General features: G+C 48.4%; 2 protein-coding genes across 2 annotated transcripts; both read left to right on the forward strand.

Moving 5' to 3' along the window:
- Positions 1-8031: 8031 nt before the first annotated feature.
- Positions 8032-9450, forward strand: LOC120679755 (UPF0481 protein At3g47200-like). The gene has a single exon (XM_039961412.1). The coding sequence runs from the start codon at positions 8032-8034 to the stop codon at positions 9448-9450; it is 1419 nt and encodes a 472-aa protein (XP_039817346.1).
- A 3357-nt stretch (positions 9451-12807) lies between these two features.
- On the forward strand, positions 12808-14217 carry LOC120679756 (UPF0481 protein At3g47200-like). Its single transcript, XM_039961413.1, has one exon. The coding sequence runs from the start codon at positions 12808-12810 to the stop codon at positions 14215-14217; it is 1410 nt and encodes a 469-aa protein (XP_039817347.1).
- Positions 14218-19283: the final 5066 nt, after the last annotated feature.

A 19283-nucleotide genomic window follows, 5' to 3' on the forward strand; every position in this document is an offset into this window, starting at 1 on the left:
GCCGAGGCGAGGCGAGGCGAGGCGAGGCGCGGCCGGCCGGACGGTGCGGTGCGCGTGCGCGGCCGAACGTGAGGTGCCGGTGCGACGTGATGTGCTGAGATGAGAAGGATGTTTTGCAGTAAAGAGTATTAAAACAGAGGGTTAATGTCGTCACTAATGACCGGATATTGAAGGCTCTTTACGACGTCCAGGTTCGTTGAACCTGAGGCACATTAACTGCCGCTCATCAAAGCCATTCATGACGTCCAGGTTCGTTGAACCTGAGGCATATCGTGCCTATATAAACCAGCACCCTCTCCTCTCATCCTCACTCATCTCAAGCACTCATCCAGGTACTCCTCTTCAGGAGACCTCTCCCTTCTCCCTCAGCTGCTTTCTGCCTTCCCCACCGCTAGCACTGCGCGCACAGGTCTAGCGAGAGCAGGGCCTCCGGAACCTCTGCTCGCTGAAGGTCCTGCACGGGACGCGGGCAATTAGGTTTTTGGGGAGCGTCTTGACGCGACTGCTCGCTCCCTGAACGACTCCTTCGTCTACTTCCCGGCGTAACCGCTCGTGCGAACGACTACTTCGTCTACTTCCCGGCGTGACCGTTCGTGGGACGACTACTTCGACTACTTCCCGGCGTAACCGTTCGTGGGACTGCACTGCGAACATCTTCCTGCATCGACATAGTTCGGCTACTTCGAGCAAGACCAGTCGAATAGCATGTCTATTCCAGCTGGTAACGGCGCAACCGGTGCCTCCGGCACTGGTCCCGCCTTGGGGTACTTACTAAACCTACTCTGGTTTAATTCTTTGTTCATGCTTATCAGTGAGAATAACATGAACACATGCACATATCTTGTACACACATTATCACTCATCTATATCATGAAATTGATATTAATATTTGGAATTAAAATATACCAAAAATTGCCTAGATATCTAACAGTCTCGACACATATGTGTGCGCTAGTACGGATCACTTTGCTGCAAAGTGTCCGAACTGCAAAGGCAACGACTCCGCCAACATGGTTATTAGCGAGCCTGGAGGAACATCGGGGTACGGTAATTTATTACCTACTGTTCTTTCAGTCTTTGGTTCACCCGAGTGGTGGGTTGACACTGGTGCTAATATTCATGTTTGTTCTGATGCTTCTTTGTTCTCTTCTTACCAGACCGGCGGGACTTCCTCCTTGCTGATGGGGAACGGATCACATGCGCGTGTTCTTGGTGTTGGTACGGTAAATCTGAAGTTTACTTCGGGGAAGACCGTGCAGCTGAAGAACGTGCAGCATGTCCCCACCATCAAGAAGAATTTAGTCAGTGGCTCTCTACTGTGTAGAGATGGTTTCAAATTAGTCTTTGAGTCCAATAAATGTATCTTGTCTAAGTTTGGTACTTTTGTTGGAAAAGGTTATGAAAGCGGAGGCTTGTTCCGTCTTTCTTTGTCAAATGTTTGTAATAAAATTGCATACAATGTTATTAACGTTGATGAAACAAATGTTTGGCATTCGAGACTTTGTCACGTTAATTTTGGTTGTATGATGCGCTTAGCTAATTTGAGCTTAATTCCAAAGTTCACTTTTGTCAAAAATTCTAAGTGTCATGTATGTGTTGAATCAAAACAAACTCGTAAGCCTCATAAGACCGTGGAGGCAAGGAGCTTGGCACCCTTAGAATTAATTCATTCCGATTTGTGCGAAATGAATGGAGTGTTGACAAAAGGTGGTAAAAAATATTTCATGACTTTGATTGATGATAGTACTAGATTTTGTTACATCTATTTGTTGAAGTCAAAAGATGAAGCTTTACACTACTTTAAAATCTATAAAGCTGAAGTAGAAAACCAACTTGAGAGAAAGATCAAAAGAGTTAGGTCAGATCGTGGTGGCGAGTATTTCTCAAATTTATTTACTTTATTCTGCGAGGAACATGGTATTATTCATGAGAGGACGCCTCCCTATTCACCTCAGTCAAATGGGGTTGCCGAAAGAAAGAACCACACTCTAACGGATTTGGTTAACGCCATGTTAGATACAGCGGGACTTTCCAAGGAATGGTGGGGTGAGGCTATATTGACTGCATGTCATGTCCTAAACCGTGTTCCTACAAAGAATAAAGAGATAACTCCATTCGAGGAATGGGAGAAGAAAAGGCCAACACTGTCATACTTACGTACATGGGGTTGTTTGGCAAAAGTGAGTGTGTCAATAACCAAGAAACGTAAGCTTGGACCTAAAACTGTGGATTGTATCTTTCTAGGTTATGCTATTCACAGCGTTGGATATAGATTTTTAATAGTGAAATCTGGAGTACCTGACATGCATGTTGGTACTATAATGGAGTCCAGAGATGCTACATTTTTTGAAAACATTTTTCCCATGAGAGATGAAACAAGTTCATCTAGGCAAGAGTTCATCGAGGATGATGGCTCTGCTGAGCCGATAGAACACAATGAACATACACTTGTAGAAAATCCTGAGGAGGATAACAATGATGCTCCGAGAAAGAGCAAGAGACAAAGGACTGTAAAGTCTTTTGGTGATGATTTCATTGTATACCTCATAGATGATACACCCAGAACCATTGAAGAGGCATATTCATCTCCTGATGCTGACTATTGGAAGGAAGCAGTAAGGAGTGAGATGGATTCTATTATGTCTAATGGAACCTGGGAGGTCGTTGAACGTCCTTATGGATGTAAACCGGTTGGATGCAAGTGGGTGTTCAAGAAAAAGCTTAGGCCAGATGGTACTATTGAAAAGTACAAGGCTAGGCTTGTGGCCAAGGGTTATACCAAAAAGAAGGAGAATATTTCTTTGACACTTATTCACCAGTTGCCCGATTGACCACAATTCGAGTGTTACTTTCCCTGGCAGCCTCTTATGGTCTTCTCGTTCATCAGATGGACGTTAAGACGGCTTTCCTCAATGGAGAGTTAGAAGAGGAGATCTATATGGATCAGCCGGATGGGTTTGTATCAAAGGGTCAAGAAGGAATGGTTTGTAAGTTGTTAAAATCTTTATATGGTCTCAAACAAGCGCCTAAGCAGTGGCATGAAAAGTTTGATAGAACTTTGACCTCTGCCGGCTTTATTGTGAACGAAGCTGACAGATGTGTGTACTATCGCTATGGTGGGGCTGAAGGAGTGATTTTGTGCTTGTATGTGGATGACATACTGATCTTTGGCACTAGCCTTAATGTGATTAAGGAAGTCAAAGAGTTTTTATCTCAAAATTTTGGGATGAAGGATCTGGGAGAAGCTGATGTTATCCTTAATATAAAACTGGTAAAAGAGATCAATGGTGGGGTGATTCTTACACAGTCTCACTATGTGGAGAAGGTGTTAAGTCGCTTTGGTTATAGCGACTATAAACCTGTCTCAATACCATATGATGCCAGTTTAATTCTTAGAAAGATCAAAAGGATAATGCGAGATCAGCTGAGATATTCTCAGATCATTGGTTCATTAATGTATTTAGCGAGCGCGACAAGACCTGACATCTCGTTTGCTGTAAGCAAACTGAGCCGGTTTGTTTCAAACCCGGGAGATGATCATTGGAAGGCTCTTGAAAGAGTAATGCGCTATCTGAAGGGGACAATGAACTATGGAATTCACTACACCGGGTACCCAAGGGTACTAGAAGGGTATAGTGATTCAAATTGGATTTCTGATGCTGATGAGATAAAGGCCACAAGTGGATATGTGTTTACACTTGGTGGTGGAGCTGTTTCCTGGAAGTCTTGCAAGCAGACCATCTTAACGAGGTCAACTATGGAAGCAGAACTCACAGCATTAGATACCGCCACTGTTGAGGCTGAGTGGCTTCGTGAGCTCCTTATGGACTTGCCGATAGTTGAAAAACCGTTACCGGCAATCCTAATGAACTGTGACAATCAAACGGTAATTGTCAAGGTGAATAATTCAAAGGATAACATGAAGTCATCTAGACATGTGAAAAGGCGGTTGAAATCTGTCAGAAAATTGAGAAACTCCGGAGTTATATCCCTGGACTATGTTCAGACGGCTAAAAATCTGGCAGATCAGTTTACAAAGGGTCTTTCACGAAATGTGATAGACAATGCATCTATGGAATTGGGCTTGAGACCCACGTGAGTCATTCTATAGTGGAAACCTGTCCTATGTGATCGGAGATCCCGTGAATTAGGATGGTGAAACAAACTAAAGTCTGACTGTGAGAAGTGAACCTTTGTGAAAAGGGCTCATTCCGTGTATAAGGTGCATTTCTCTTCTAATCTGTATGGCAGGTTGGTCTATACCTTAATGTGTGCCAGGTGGTTTCTTTTAAACAAATGAGTTGTTTTCTTGAAACAAAGATGTTGTCCTACAGAACATCTGAAAGGAACACACCTATATGAGTTTGACCACTGGTCATGGTCTATGAGAATTGGGTATTCTCTAGAAACTCATGAAGGGCCTGGAGTATGACTTATAAGCTCCAAACCGCGGGGATGCTTTTGCAGCCTAGTACCAGTGTAGGGCTCTGGTCAAACTTGTTTGCACAAAACTGGCAATTCAAGGCATAGTCCATTGCACAGTTGTGAATAAGTGTAGCCTTTGTCCTAGATGGAAGTTCAACTTAACAGTCTCTGTCGAATACTGGTATATCAATGAGGGAATGAGGGTATTTCTAGTGTGGCTTGAATTTCTTGGTGGGGATTGTTGGAGTAATGGGCTTGGCCCATTCATTCTAGAGCATTAAAAGAATTTAAAGCCCACTATTAATGCTAGGGAATCAATGATTAATTCCGTACCGGGAATTGAGGAGGATCTCAACCGACTTAAAAGGTGGACTTTGTGTACACCACTTGTGAAGCCGGTAAGAGGAGGACGGTGAACCACACGCGCGCGCTCGCTCGCTCGTCTCGCCGGGCCGGGCCAGGCCGGGCCGGGCCGTGGCCGTGGCCGAGACGAGGCGCGGCGCGGCCGGCCGGACGGGCGGTGCGGTGCGCATGCGCGTGCGCGTGCGCGACCGGACGTGACGTGCTGGTGCCGGTGCCGGTGCGGTGCGGTGCGACGTGATGTGCTGAGATGAGAAGGATGTTTTGCAGTAAAGAGTATTAAAACAGAGGGTTAATGTCGTCACTAATGACCGGACATTGAAGGCTCTTTACGACGTCCAGGTTCTTTGAACCTGAGGCACATTAACTGCCGCTCATCAAAGCCATTCATGACGTCCAGGTTCGTTGAACCTGAGACATATCGTGCCTATATAAACCAGCACCCTCTCCTCTCATCCTCACTCATCTCAAGCACTCATCCAGGTACTCCTCTTCAGGAGACCTCTCCCTTCTCCCTCAGCTGCTTTCTGCCTTCCCCACCGCTAGCACTGCGCGCACAGGTCTAGCGAGAGTAGGGCCTCCGGAACCTCTGCTCGCTGAAGGTCCTGCACGGGACGCGGACAATTAGGTTTTTGGGGAGCGTCTTGACGCGACTGCTCGCTCCCTGAATGACTCCTTCGTCTACTTCCCGGCGTAACCGCTCGTGCGAACGATTACTTCGTCTACTTCCCGGCGTGACCGTTCGTGGGACGACTACTTTGACTACTTCCCGGCGTAACCGTTCGTGGGACTGCACTGCGAACATCTTCCTGCATCGACATAGTTCGGCTACTTCGAGCAAGACCAGTCGAATAGCATGTCTATTCCAGCTGGTAACGGCGCAACCGGTGCCTCCGGCACTGGTCCCGCCTTGGGGTACTTACTAAACCTATTCTGGTTTAATTCTTTGTTCATGCTTATCAGTGAGAATAACATGAACATATGCACATATCTTGTACACACATTATCACTCATCTATATCATGAAATTGATATTAATATTTGGAATTAAAATATACCGAAAATTGCCTAGATATCTAACAGTCTCGACACATATGTGCTTAATTTCTAATTCTTCACATCCTTTATTAAGGAATTTCCACCTTACTTTTTCACGGCATTACAGTCGCACACGTTGACACCAATGCCACCCAAGTTGCTCGTCCCTTGAAGCGGAAACGGAATCCAACACCAATCCGATCACCATGGAATCCAAATTGAGGCCGGCCAATTTCTCGTGTCTTCTTAATCTTCTCTTATACATCACGAAGAGAGAGAGAGAGAGTGGACAGGGTCAATTAGCATCTCTTTTAATTTACCATGACCTCCATCATCAATTAAGAAGAATTACATGGTCCATGACATCTTGCTGTGCACCCCCCGGTCGAGCGTGGCCACCCGGCCACCCCGCACGCCGCCATCGCCGTTTCTTCCGATGACAGTGACATGATTAATTTCTTTATAATGGCGTGGTGGGCTATATTTAGTTAGACACAGGGGTATTTTGGGTCAATTTTTATCATAATGACAGTGGTGATTAATTTTAATTTTTCTTATTTTTTTCAATTAACGTGAGAATTTTTAGGCCTTGAGAGTGAACGTGGAGGCTCCGTTTGATAGGTATAACAGATCGTATTAATTGCGGACCGGAAACTAATTTTAATAAAATAAACTTATGATAGATACAATTTTGGTATTTTGTTGTACCTATCGTGAGTCTATGTTATCTTGTTGTACCTATAATTCCAGGTCCGAGTAAAATGTAACTGAACAAGGCCTCCAAGATCAATGAGGTCTTTCACAATATATGTTCAGGTATATAAAGAATATATATGCTTCTGTTAAAGCACGTTTCTTATTAGTGACTCGATCGGGAAAAAGAACTACTACTTGGTGTTAGTCGGTTAGCCCGAGCCTTTTACAGCTAGATAATTAAAGCACGTTTATTAGTTAAGTTATCTAGGAAACAAAAGGATAGCTTGAGGTCACGGCAAACCAAGACAAGTTAGCTTTACACATGCTCGAGGAAGGAGGATCGATCGATGTGTTCATCATGAAGGCACCAAAGCACTTGTCTTTGCTCTCTACTATATCATGTTGTGGGCCAGAAACGATGCTTGATAAAAGTAGACAGCCTGCCCTCTCCCTTTTGCATCCTAAATATAGTAGGTGTCTTTAGGAAGCTTTGTTAGGTCAGTCTCAGTGGAAGTGTCATCGATACAGTTACAAAGACTGGAAAGTTTGAGAACTGTGTTAGTGGAGTGTCATGGTAATGACACTCCTCTCACATTTTAGACATTCATCTCTCCTCTCTCCTCATACTATTGGTACTTGTTAATAAATTTAATGTTCATGACACTGCTATAACACTCCCATTGAGACTGGCCTCATGCACCTCTCTCTCTCTTCGATGGCGATGTTGAACAATCAGAATATGGGTAGATGTACATGGAAGTTTATGACTAACTGAACATACGTATTTATTGATGTGTACTCCCTCCGCCCTATGAAAAGTACAATTCTAATTTTTTTCATGCCCTCATTTGTTTGCTGTGCGGTTAGTTTCTACATGCAAATCACATCTTACCACTTATTAATTGGGTGGGCAGTTGAGATTCAACATCTAACATCTAGAACTGCATTTTTTGTGGGATTTTTTTTTGAAATGCAGAATTATATTTTATTTATTCATGGGACTGAGGGAGTAAGTTCACATTGCGACGTGATGGCAGACCATGAGGTTGTGAATGGCAAGAAAAGAGGTCTTTGGCACTGAAGAACCATTTGTCCTCGGATGGCATGCATCTCCTCCTCACCGTCTTGTCGATGCTTTGCTCCCCAAATGCTTGTCTAAGCAGGAGTGTTTTGTTAGAAAAAGACCAGTGTAGGAGCATCAGCGTACGATGTTCAGCTGGTGCCGTGCAAGCTAGGGCTCACCGTGAAATTAAAGCTTGGCACCAGACGTAGGCAACTATCTTGGCAAGGGATCCGGATAAAGAACAACCATGCATGCTTCATGCTTTGCTTCAGCCTTCACTCTTAGTATCCTACAGCTGACAGCTGTAGGATCCTAGCTTGCAGCAAAGGAATCATGCTAGAGATCGAACCAAATAATAAGGCGATGTGTGTGCATCATGACAAGATCAGATCATCGTCGGAGTGACTGTCGCCATTCGATCTCTGGAGTGCTTGTGTTAGCGCCGCCGCCATGGACGCCGACACAAGAACAACAATTCTCATCGACGACGACGTCGCCCCGGAGCGAGCAGTGCCGGCGGCGATGCAAGAAATACTGGCCATCGACAAGAGGATGGCCAGGACGACGCGGAAGCTCGAGGCCGAGTTCGCCAATGTGGAGACCAAGATCCATCGTTTTCCCCGCGGCCTTCGGGGGATCGACGACGGCGACGGCGGCCGCTACATCGCGCCGAGCGTGGTGGCCATCGGCCCGTACCACCACGGCGCGGCGCGCCTGCAGGAGATGGAGGAGGTCAAGCTCGCGGCAGCGTACCACCTCTGCCGGAGCTCCGGGCACTCGACGGCGAAGGTGTACGAGAGGGTGCGCTCCGTGGCGGGCGCCGCCCGCGGCTGCTACGACGCCGGCGACCCCTCGGTGGAGGCCGTCGGCGAGGCGGACTTCGCCGCCATGATGTTCCTCGACGGCTGCTTCCTGCTGCAGTACATGGTCGACGGCGACGACGCCGCGCCGGTGCTGCGGAACCGGATGGCGCTGTCCACGGGGCCCAGCATCCAGAAGGACATCTTCCTGCTCGAGAACCAGATCCCCTGGCTGGTGCTCGAGGCCCTCGCCGAGATCATCTCCGTCGACGTGCTCCGCTTCGTCCAAGACATGGGAGCCAAGTTCCTCTCCGGCAAGGCGATGGCGAAGTCCGAGAACGGCCGGCGGCGGCTGCCATGGCCATGGCGATGCACCGGCGGCCGGGCGTCGAAGCCCGCCGATAGAAGCCGCGGCGGCGAGCAGCATTACAAGCCGGCGCATCTCCTTGGTCTCCTCCGGTTCACCCAGGTGGGGAGCATGCCGGAGGACATGGTGAAGTACAAGGCCTTCCCGCTGTCGCTGTCCATCAGCGCGGTGGAGCTCGCGGAGATCGGCGTCGTGCCGACGCCGAGCACGGAGCCGTGGCTCGGGTACATGAGGGTGCGCAAGGGCTTATTCCTGTTCGGCGAGCTGTCCCTGTCGCCGGTGTTCCTGAACGACGTCACCGCGTGCTGGCTCGTCAACATGGCGGCGCTGGAGGAGAGCACCGCCGGCGCGAACAGGGAGTCGGACGGCTTCGTGGTGAGCTCGTACCTATCGGTGCTGGCCATGCTCATGGACAGCGACGACGACGTGCAGCAGCTGAGGGCCAAGCGTGTGCTGCTAAGCACCTTCAGCAACAAACAGGCGCTACGCGTCTTCAAGGGGCTCGCCCAGCACCTGCGCTTCGGCGGCCGCTACTTCGCCACGCTGGATGAGATCGACTCGTACAAGCGGCACAGGGCGGGGAGGATCGCCATCCATAAGGTCCTCTACAGCAGCTTCAAGGCCATGACCATCGCCACGCTCTTCTCCATCGTCGGCGTGCTCGTCGGGATCTTCAAGACGCTGCTCGACAACAAGCACTAACCAACCTCTTGAAGCTACTACTGCTACTAGAGCTTTAATTACTTTAAGATCAATCATGCTGTTTCTTCTAATACTCCACCCGTTCAAAATTATTAGTCGTTTCTAGATAAATAGATTTTGCTACGCATCTAGAAAAGCCAAAACGACTAATAATTTGAAACCGAGTGAGTGGGTCGTAATCGATCTTTTAGTTGTATGAACTTGAATGTATTGTTCTGATGTTGTTGGTGGTTCCTCTCTTCTCCCCTTATTTGTACCCTCTAGATCTGCTAAGGTCAATCATGTAATTTGTATCCTTTACCGGCTTGCTGGCATATGTGGATCAATATATTCAGGTGGGGATCCTTTGTACCCCCACCCCCACCATGATTTCCCTCAAGAAAAAAAAACTTAAATGTAATCATCCACCCTCTCTCATATTTTTGGGGTGTGTGTGTGTCATCTCACTTCTCGAGCTGGTGATCAGATCATATTTTAGTTTCAAATTGGAAGAGAACCGCCTCTGAAAATATAGAAGTATTAACTGAGGTGGTTATTTTAATGATGACCGCATTGTCGGTGTTTTACCGTCGGGTTCTTCGAGGGGTATCCCGAGGAGAGTGGTTATGAGTAGGGACTCGCCGAGATCAGAACGCGATAGTGCAAGGAATGCAATGATTTAGACAGGTTCGGGCCGCCGGAGCGTAATACCCTACGTCCCGTGTGGTGGTTTGTATTCCCTCTGGGATTGTTCAATGTCTTTGGAGGGGTCCCTATTCGCCCTTATATAGTCTGGGGGAACAGGGTTACATGGAAAGTCCTAGCCGAGTACGTTTAGAGTCCTACTCCGAGTGGATCAGGTAGTTTCCTTGTACTTAGGCTAGTTCTACTGTTGTACGAGTAGTTACAGTAGAGGTAGGGCGTACCCATGCGGTACTCCCTACTCTAGAATATTCCACGCCCGTGAGCAGTCCCGTGTCCTGGGTCTGACACACCTCGGTTAATCAATTTTGCGAGGCAGTTTTTGTAACCGCATTGGTTAATAGAAAATAACTGCCTCGGTTAATACTTGGCATTAACCGAGGTGGTCATTTTTTCTGCCCGTCTCGGAGGTGCTAAAAAATGTCACGATAAATCGTTTTTTTGTAGTAGTGCGAGAGATTTTTTTTTTGCGCGAAGCGGGGGTCTAACCCCTGAGGAGCAGCTTCCCATCACGGCGTGCTACCAACCAGGCTACTACTCTTCGCGCACATCAGCAATTTTTTTTGACTTGACACCGTAATTATGGATGAGGGAGAATTTCATGAGATGAGAGAGGAGTTCCATCCATGAAGCACAGCCGGCACAGTTACTAAGTTTTCAGTCTTGTTAATTGTGCCATCACGAAATTGTGCACTGAGAATGATATTGCATATCTTCACGTGGTTTGCACATGCTTCAATTCCACATATGCCATGAGGCAAAATTGTCTCACTCCCCGCAAACCGTATCCATATCGATCTTTCACATGCACCATGCATCTTCCTAAGCTTCTCTGCGACGGCGGCCTTGAACAGATCATCAGCGGCCAGTGGGATCGTGGGACATGCCGACACGAAGGCTAAAATTAGGCGAAGCAAAACAATCTGGAAAAGTTCTAGGCAAGGAATTTGAATCATGCCTTGTTTGATCATATAGGATTTATTCCGGATCCAAAATAATATGTACAACAAAAGACTTATGATAGGTACTATAACATATCGTACTTATTGCAGACCAGGAACTAATTTCAATAAAATAGACTCACGATAGGTACAATACCTATCGTGAGTCTATTTTGTTGTAATTAGTTCTCTATTCGGGAATAAATCCCTCTCTCTTATTGTAGCTATCATGAATATCTTGTTGTACCTATAATTCCCGGTCCGGGTAAAATGTAACCGAACAAGGCCTTCGATGAGGTCTGTCACAATATATGTTCAGGTATATAAAGAATATATATGCTTCTGTTAAAGCACGTTTCTTATTAGTTACTCGATCGGGAAAAAGAACTACTACTTGGTGTTAGCCCGAGCCTTTTACAGCTAGATAATTAAAGCACGTTTATTAGTTATTATCTAGGAAACAAAAGTATAGCTTGAGGTCACGGCAAACCAAGACAAGTTAGCTTTACACATGCTCGAGGAAGGAGGATTGATGTGTTCATCATGAAGGCACCAAAGCACTTGTCTTGGCTCTACTATATCATGTTGTGGGCCAGAAACGATGCTTGATAAAAGTAGACAGCCTGCCCTCTCCCATTTGCATCCGAAATATAGTAGGTGTCTTTAGGAAGCTTTGTTAGGCCAGTCTCAGTGGGAGTGTCATCGATAAAGTTATCAAGACTGGAAACTTTGAGAACTGGATTAGTGGAGTGTCATGGTGATGACACTCCTATCACATTTCATGATATTCATCTCTCCTCTCTTCTCATACTATTGGTACTTGTTAATAAATTTAATATCCATTACACTGCTATAACACTCCCATTGAGACTGGCCTCATGCACCTCTCTCTCTCTCTCTTGGATGGCGATGCTGAACAATCAGAATATGGGTAGATGTACATGAAAGTTTATGACTAACTGAAGATACGTATTTATTGATGTGTACTCTCTCCGTCCTATGAAAAGTATAATTCTAATTTTTCTCATGCCCTCATTTGTTTGCCGTGCGGTTAGTTTCTGCATGCAAATCACATCTTACCACTTATTAATTAGGTGGGCAGTTGACATCTTACCACTTATTAATTTGGTGGGCAGTTGAGATTCAACATCTAACATCTAGAACTGCATTTTTTGTGGGATTTTTTTTTGAAATGCAGAATTATATTTTATTTATTCATGGGACTGAGGGAGTAAGTTCACATTGCGACGTGATGGCAGACCATGAGGTTGTGAATGGCAAGAAAAGAGGTCTTTGGCACTGAAGAACCATTTGTCCTCGGATGGCATGCATCTCCTCCTCACCGTCTTGTCGATGCTTTGCTCCCCAAATGCTTGTCTAAGCAGGAGTGTTTTGTTAGAAAAAGACCAGTGTAGGAGCATCAGCGTACGATGTTCAGCTGGTGCCGTGCAAGCTAGGGCTCACCGTGAAATTAAAGCTTGGCACCAGACGTAGGCAACTATCTTGGCAAGGGATCCGGATAAAGAACAACCATGCATGCTTCATGCTTTGCTTCAGCCTTCACTCTTAGTATCCTACAGCTGACAGCTGTAGGATCCTAGCTTGCAGCAAAGGAATCATGCTAGAGATCGAACCAAATAATAAGGCGATGTGTGTGCATCATGACAAGATCAGATCATCGTCGGAGTGACTGTCGCCATTCGATCTCTGGAGTGCTTGTGTTAGCGCCGCCGCCATGGACGCCGACACAAGAACAATAATTCTCATCGACGACGACGTCGCCCCGGAGCGAGCAGTGCCGGCGGCGATGCAAGAAATACTGGCCATCGACAAGAGGATGGCCAGGACGACGCGGAAGCTCGAGGCCGAGTTCGCCAATGTAGAGACCAAGATCCATCGTTTTCCCCGCGGCCTTCGGGGGATCGACGACGGCGACGGCGGCCGCTACATCGCGCCGAGCGTGGTGGCCATCGGCCCGTACCACCACGGGGCGGCGCGCCTGCAGGAGATGGAGGAGGTCAAGCTCGCGGCGGCGTACCACCTCTGCCGGAGCTCCGGGCACTCGACGGCGAAGGTGTACGAGAGGGTGCTCTCCGTGGCGGGCGCCGCCCGCGGCTGCTACGACGCCGGCGACCCCTCGGTGGAGGCCGTCGGCGAGGCGGACTTCGCCGCCATGATGTTCATCGACGGCTGCTTCCTGCTGCAGTACATGGTCGACGGCGACGACGCCGCGCCGGTGCTGCGGAACCGGATGGCGCTGTCCACGGGGCCCAGCATCCAGAAGGACATCTTCCTGCTCGAGAATCAGATCCCCTGGCTGGTGCTCGAGGCCCTCGCCGAGTTCATCTCCGTCGACGGGCACCGCTTCGTCCACGACATGGGAGCCAAGTTCCTCCCCGGCAAGGCGATGGCGAAGTCCGAGAACGGCCGGCGGCGGCTGCCATGGCCATGGCGATGCACCGGCGGCCGGGCGACGAAGCCCGCCGATAGAAGCCGCGGCGGCGAGCAGCAGTACAAGCCGGCGCATCTCCTTGGTCTCCTCCGGTTCACCCAGGTGGGGAGCATGCCGGAGGACATGGTGAAGTACAAGGCCTTCCCGCTGTCGCTGTCCAGCAGCGCGGTGGAGCTCGCGGAGATCGGCGTCGTGCCGACGCCGAGCACGGAGCCGTGGTTCGGGGACGCGCGCGTCCGGCGGTGCGGCCTGGCCGGCGAGCTGCTGCTGTCGCCGGTGTTCCTGAGCGAGGTGACGGCGTGCTGGCTGGTGAACATGGCGGCGCTGGAGGCGAGCACCGCCGGCGCGAGCGGGGACTCCGACGGCTTCGTGGTGAGCTCGTACCTGTCGGTGCTGGCGATGCTCGAGGACCGGAAGGAGGACGTGCACGAGCTCCGGCGGCGGCGCGTGCTGCACGGCGCCCTGAGCAACAAGCAGGCGCTGGGCTTCTTCAAGGGCCTCGGCCAGCACCTCCGCTTCGGCGGCCGCTACTTCGCCGCGCTGGAGGAGATCGACTCGTACAAGCGCCACCGGTCGCTGAGGATCGCCGCCCACAAGTTCGTCTACAACAACTACAGGTTCATCGCGGCCTTCCTCTCCGTCACCGGCGTGCTCATCGGCATCTTCAAGACCCTCCTCTCACTCAAGCGATAGAGATGCCACGATTGGCTGTTGCTGTCGCCATTCGAAATTCGCCATGTGTAACATGTTTTTCTTCTTATATTTTGTTGTTTTGTTATGTCCAAGAGAACGCACTAGTACTGGCGTACTGCTCAATTCGCCGTAAAAGAATACAAATCTTGCTTTCGGAGGAGTTAAACAATTTGAACTTTAATCAAATTTATCCGAAATATTATTAATATTTATGTTACAAAATAGGTATTATTATTTAATCATGTATTCTCATCCTAAATCTATTCGAATACATAAATATTTATAATTTTTATATAAATTTGAATAAATTTAAAATTGTTTAACTTCTGGGAAGCAATTTGTATTTTTTTTAACGTAGGGAGTATGCGCTATGCTTGATGAGAACTAGTTGAATACCCCGCTTGTTGCCGCGGGACTTCTAGATAAAAATGTTAAACTTGGAATAATGGAGTAGAGAGTGTAATGTTGCGATGGCTTCGACCGGGCAAAATATATAGAGCGTTGGGGCTGAACAGATCGTGAGAAATGGAAAAGGTGGTGGTGGCATTGGTAGAAAGAGAGACCTAAGGAAACTGCAGTTTGGATGATTAAGTTATAAATATGAGAGAAATGAAGAGACAAAGTCAGAAGGTGGACGAAGGAGTGCTTCTTCCATTGTTGGTGGCTCAATAAGATTTGAGACAAATATAAATTAACGTTTCCTAGTGAGATGCTTCAATATTAAAAGACAAAAAGACCATATGAGACAAATTGTTTTGTATTTTTTTTAAACAAATGTGAATTTATTTATTTATTAATATTAGATAGACTAATATTTGAAAATAATGTTCATGAGGTAATAAAAAAAGAAAATAAAGAGAGAGAATTTTAACACCTGTATGTTACATAGAGTAATATTTAACTGATAAATAAAAAGTTAGGCTGTTGGACTTCTTCTTTATTTATATTTTTGATTAACTGCAGTATAGTAGAAATATATGGAAAACATGATTGAGAGAAATAAAAATTATGACACTTAGTGGGTTGATGACGTGGCAGCATGACACTTAGTGGGTTGAGCATGACATTTAGTGGATCGATGATGTGGCAGTATGAGGATTGAGAGAAATATAATTATGATACTTAGTGGGTTGCATTATATAGATATACATGTAGCGAAGCATCCGGGCTGCAAATTTGAAACTTACTGGGCCGGTCCTCGTCTTCCTGTTTTCTCATGCTAGCCCAGCCCACCATCTCATGCTTCCGATCCGTCGCTGCTCACCGGCGGGCACCCACCAGAAAGGCCGCCGCCGCCTCTGCCGCCGCGGCCGTCTTCTCAATTCTCATCACATCCGCCTCGCCTCCTCCCCTCCAATCCAAGGTATCTTTCCACCTGGGACGCCCTCCCGCCTCTCGCAACCGCACTCGCCAGTCGCCCTCTCGAGGCCGCCGGAGCGGGGGTGGAGATGCCGGCGGCCAACCCGGAGTACCAGGACGCAAAGGCCTGCACCAGGGGGAAAAGCACGTGAGCAGGGAGGAATTCTGAGGCGGTTCCGCGCGGGAGGGGGCGGGCGCCGTGGAGGAGATTGGCGGCACGGCGTCGGGGGCACGAGGATGTTTCTGGTGATGTGGTCTCTACTTGTGCGGTCATTTGCGTACACCATTTTGGGTGCTATAAAATCAAATCATGTTGACTGATTCATATCGCTGTTTCAGTTTTAATTTTAGGCCATTTTTTATTATTAAGGACCGATTTCACATACATGTTTGCAAGTTATACTCTATACTCTATACAGCATGGAGGAGAAGCTCTGGGAGCACTCCGCTCCCCGTGCGACGATGCGTGCCCTGTTCCATGGGAGGGACACCAGACGCGGTCCGTTGATTTGCTGCATCGGCATCGCGCGGACGCGCCGTGTCGGGCCCCACAGCCCTCTGTCGCACCGCCTCACGCCCGTCTCAGCCGCGGTGGGGGCAGCTCGGGCTGGGGTCCGCCGGGGTCCCGTGAACCCGTATCCACGGGCCGCCGCAGCCTCTCGCCCCTCTTCTTTTCGGGTTCGCCACGCTGCGGTGGAGGCGGTCTAGGGTTTGGGGAGTGCTCCATTTCGCGGTTCTCGGGGTGAGGGGGTGAGATTTAGTGGAGGAGCCCGCCGGCGGCGAGCCTGCCGCCGGTGCGCCGGGCGGCCAGCTCGGACGGCGGCGCAGTGCAGCCGCCGCGCTCACGCCTGAGCACGGATCTTCCACTGCATTGCCTCTCTGCGTCCGTCCCCTGCGGTGAGTTCTAGATCTGTGAGATGTCGCCTCCAAATCTGGTGGCCTTGCGCTTCTTCTGTGATTTCTTACTGATGCTTGTGTTCCTCCTTCATGTGCTCCTTCCGTGCGTTCTTCCCTTCGCCGGTGGTGTTGCCTGCGGGCTCTGAAGCGAGTCCGTGCTGCTGGTGAACCTGCCTCTCTACGTCCGGCCCCTGTGGTGAGTTCTAGATTTGTGAGATGTCGCCTCCAAATCCGTTGGCCCTGCGCTTCTTCTATGATTTGTTACTGATGCTTGCGTTCCTCCTTCATGTGCCCCTTCCGTGCGTTCTTCCCTTCGCCGGTGGTGTTGCCTGCGGGCTCTGAAGCAAGTCCGTGCTGCTGGTGAACCTGCTTCGGCCGTCGCTTGCTGCCTGGCTCTGCTGTCTGCGATGGGTTCGTGCTACTGCTTCTCCTCTCCCATGCTTCGTGCTCGCTTCTCCAGAGTATTGCCTGCGAATTTGTGTCTGCGCAAATGTTGGGATTGGTATTGTTTTAACTTTCGGCTGATCTGCTCCCTTCTGCCTCTATTATGTCTAGGTGCCGTGGCTGTGGAGCGCATTGTTGTGGGTGACCTCTGACTGCAGTTTGTCAGGTGTGTGTTTCCTTCTGCCATGGTCTATTTATGGATCTGGGCTGCGATATAGCCATTCGTATGTGTATGGAGATGCTTGTTACTTTGCCCTTTCTGAGATGCGCAGAGTGTAGTTGTCTATAGACTTTTTTTGTGTTTCATGGAGCTGTGCCTGCTGTTTACTTTTTAGTATACAGATTTAGGATTTTCGGTCCGTTGTATTGCTGCTATCTCTTGCTGTGTGCTGTTTGTGCCTGCTCCTGTACCTGGCCCCTCCTACCCTGCTGTAGTGCTGCTTTCTTTGTTCCTATTTTTGGCCCATGCTGTTTGGTTAGCCAGTACACAGATTCAGGATCTTTGCTGCATTAGATTACTCTTGTGTGTGCCTAGGTGCTGTTTGTGCCTGCTTTTCCACCTGAGCCCTCCTACCCTGCTGTAGTGATATTTTCTTGGTGCCTGTTCCTTTGGGCTCTCACGTGACAAGAACTTTCCCTGTAAGTGTTTAGATGGATGTTCCTGGTCCTTCTCGGCGTCGTTGCAGGGAAGATATACCTTCCAGTGCGAGGAATGTGCGTGCTAGGCGTCCTGTGCCGGATTTGGCTGCCTCGCGACGTCGGCGTCGCGAGGAGGCTGCAGCGGCTACTTTAGCTGCTCGTGCCGGAGCCGTTTCTGCTAGAAATGTACGCCAGCGTGTGCCTCTGCCGCGTGTTCCTTTCTCTGGAACAGCTGCTGCTGTTTCATCTCAAAATCCTGCCTTTGCTGCTCAAAATCCTGGCTTTGCTGCTCCACGACGTTACGTTGTCGTCCGTGAGTTCAGCTCAGACCACTGAAATTTATCTTACCTATGCTTTTTCCTATATATATGATTTGGGTGGACCTTATCCTTAGGAGACCATTTTTGTCCTCTTGTGTCTGCAACCGCTGCTCGAGAAAATAGGGCCAGGAGAATGTCCAGGAACAAAAAAAAAGGTCCTGCTCAGAAAAGGTTTGCTTTGTTTGGACCGCACTATTTTGTGCTGCTGAAATGATTTGGTGGCCTAAATTTTAACACTCCAGTTCAAACATGCAGCATGTATCCCTTCTGATACTTTTAGCGAGCCTATTGTTGCATTCACAAAAGAATATGCCAGCCTGCTAAAAGGTGCAGTTCTGATTTCTTCTTTCTCTTTGTTTCCTAGCCATTTCCTGTGCCTGCGCATCATACCACCTTACCTTTCTGTTGTAGAGAACTATTCCGCCCGTTCTTACTATGGAGGCCTAGATTATGAGTGCGAGCACTGCAACGCTTTTTTTTGGTACCAAGAGCGCGTAGTTAGTCTGAGTTCCTATGTGCAGAAACGCATCGTGTACCATTCTTGCTGCCGTGGTGGTCGTATCTCTCTTCCAAAGCACCGCCCATTCCCTCCTCCGCTGTGTGATTTGATAAAGTTCAATGGAGGTCCAGCAGCTAATAATTTCATGAAACTTATTAGGCAGTACAATTCTATGTTTTCCTTTACCTCTTTAGGAGTAGACATTGACAGATCCATAAATACTGGTTGAGGCCCCTACATATTCCGAATCAATGGAGTGGTTCACCACCGTATTGGTTCTTTGATTCCAGAAGAAGGGAATAGACCGCAGTATGCGCAGCTGTACATATATGATACTGCAAATGAGGTGCAGAATAGGCTTGCTATCCACTCTTCTGATGCAGGCCGCGATTCTGGGGCGGATGCTCAAATTGTTGACTCTCTGATTTCCATGTTCGATCGCTGCAACCCTTTGGTTAAGCAATTTCGCATGGCTAGGGATAGACTTCTTTCTCCTACTGCTCCAGATGTTCGTATCAAGCTTTATGGATCATCTGATACAAGTGCAGATAGATACAGTCTACCAGCAGTAAATGAATTGGCCGCGCTTCTTGTGGGGGATATGTCCTCTTCCACACATCCTTTTGATATAGTTCTGGAATCAAAGCAGGGAAAGTTCACGCGTGTATCTCCTATACATCCTGCTCTTATGGCATTGCAGTATCCAATTATGTTTCCTTACGGTGATAAGGGTTACCAGTTGGGAATAAAGTTCAGAGAGGTTTCCGCAGGATGTAGAGGTGCTCGCGACGAAGTGAGCATGATGGAATTTCATTGCTATTACCAGCATTACCGTAGAGGCGAACCAAACCCAGTCCTCTGTTCAGGCCGTCTTTCACAGCAGTATGGTGTCAACGCCTACTCATGTG

This window comes from Panicum virgatum, chromosome 6N (genome assembly GCF_016808335.1).
Source record: "Panicum virgatum strain AP13 chromosome 6N, P.virgatum_v5, whole genome shotgun sequence".
Classification (NCBI taxonomy): domain Eukaryota; kingdom Viridiplantae; phylum Streptophyta; class Magnoliopsida; order Poales; family Poaceae; genus Panicum; species Panicum virgatum.

Excerpts from the sequence above, each read along its gene's own strand:
- LOC120679755 (XM_039961412.1), top strand. The coding sequence starts at position 8,032 with ATGGACGCCGACACAAGAACAACAATTCTCATCGACGACGACGTCGCC.
- LOC120679756 (XM_039961413.1), top strand. The coding sequence starts at position 12,808 with ATGGACGCCGACACAAGAACAATAATTCTCATCGACGACGACGTCGCC.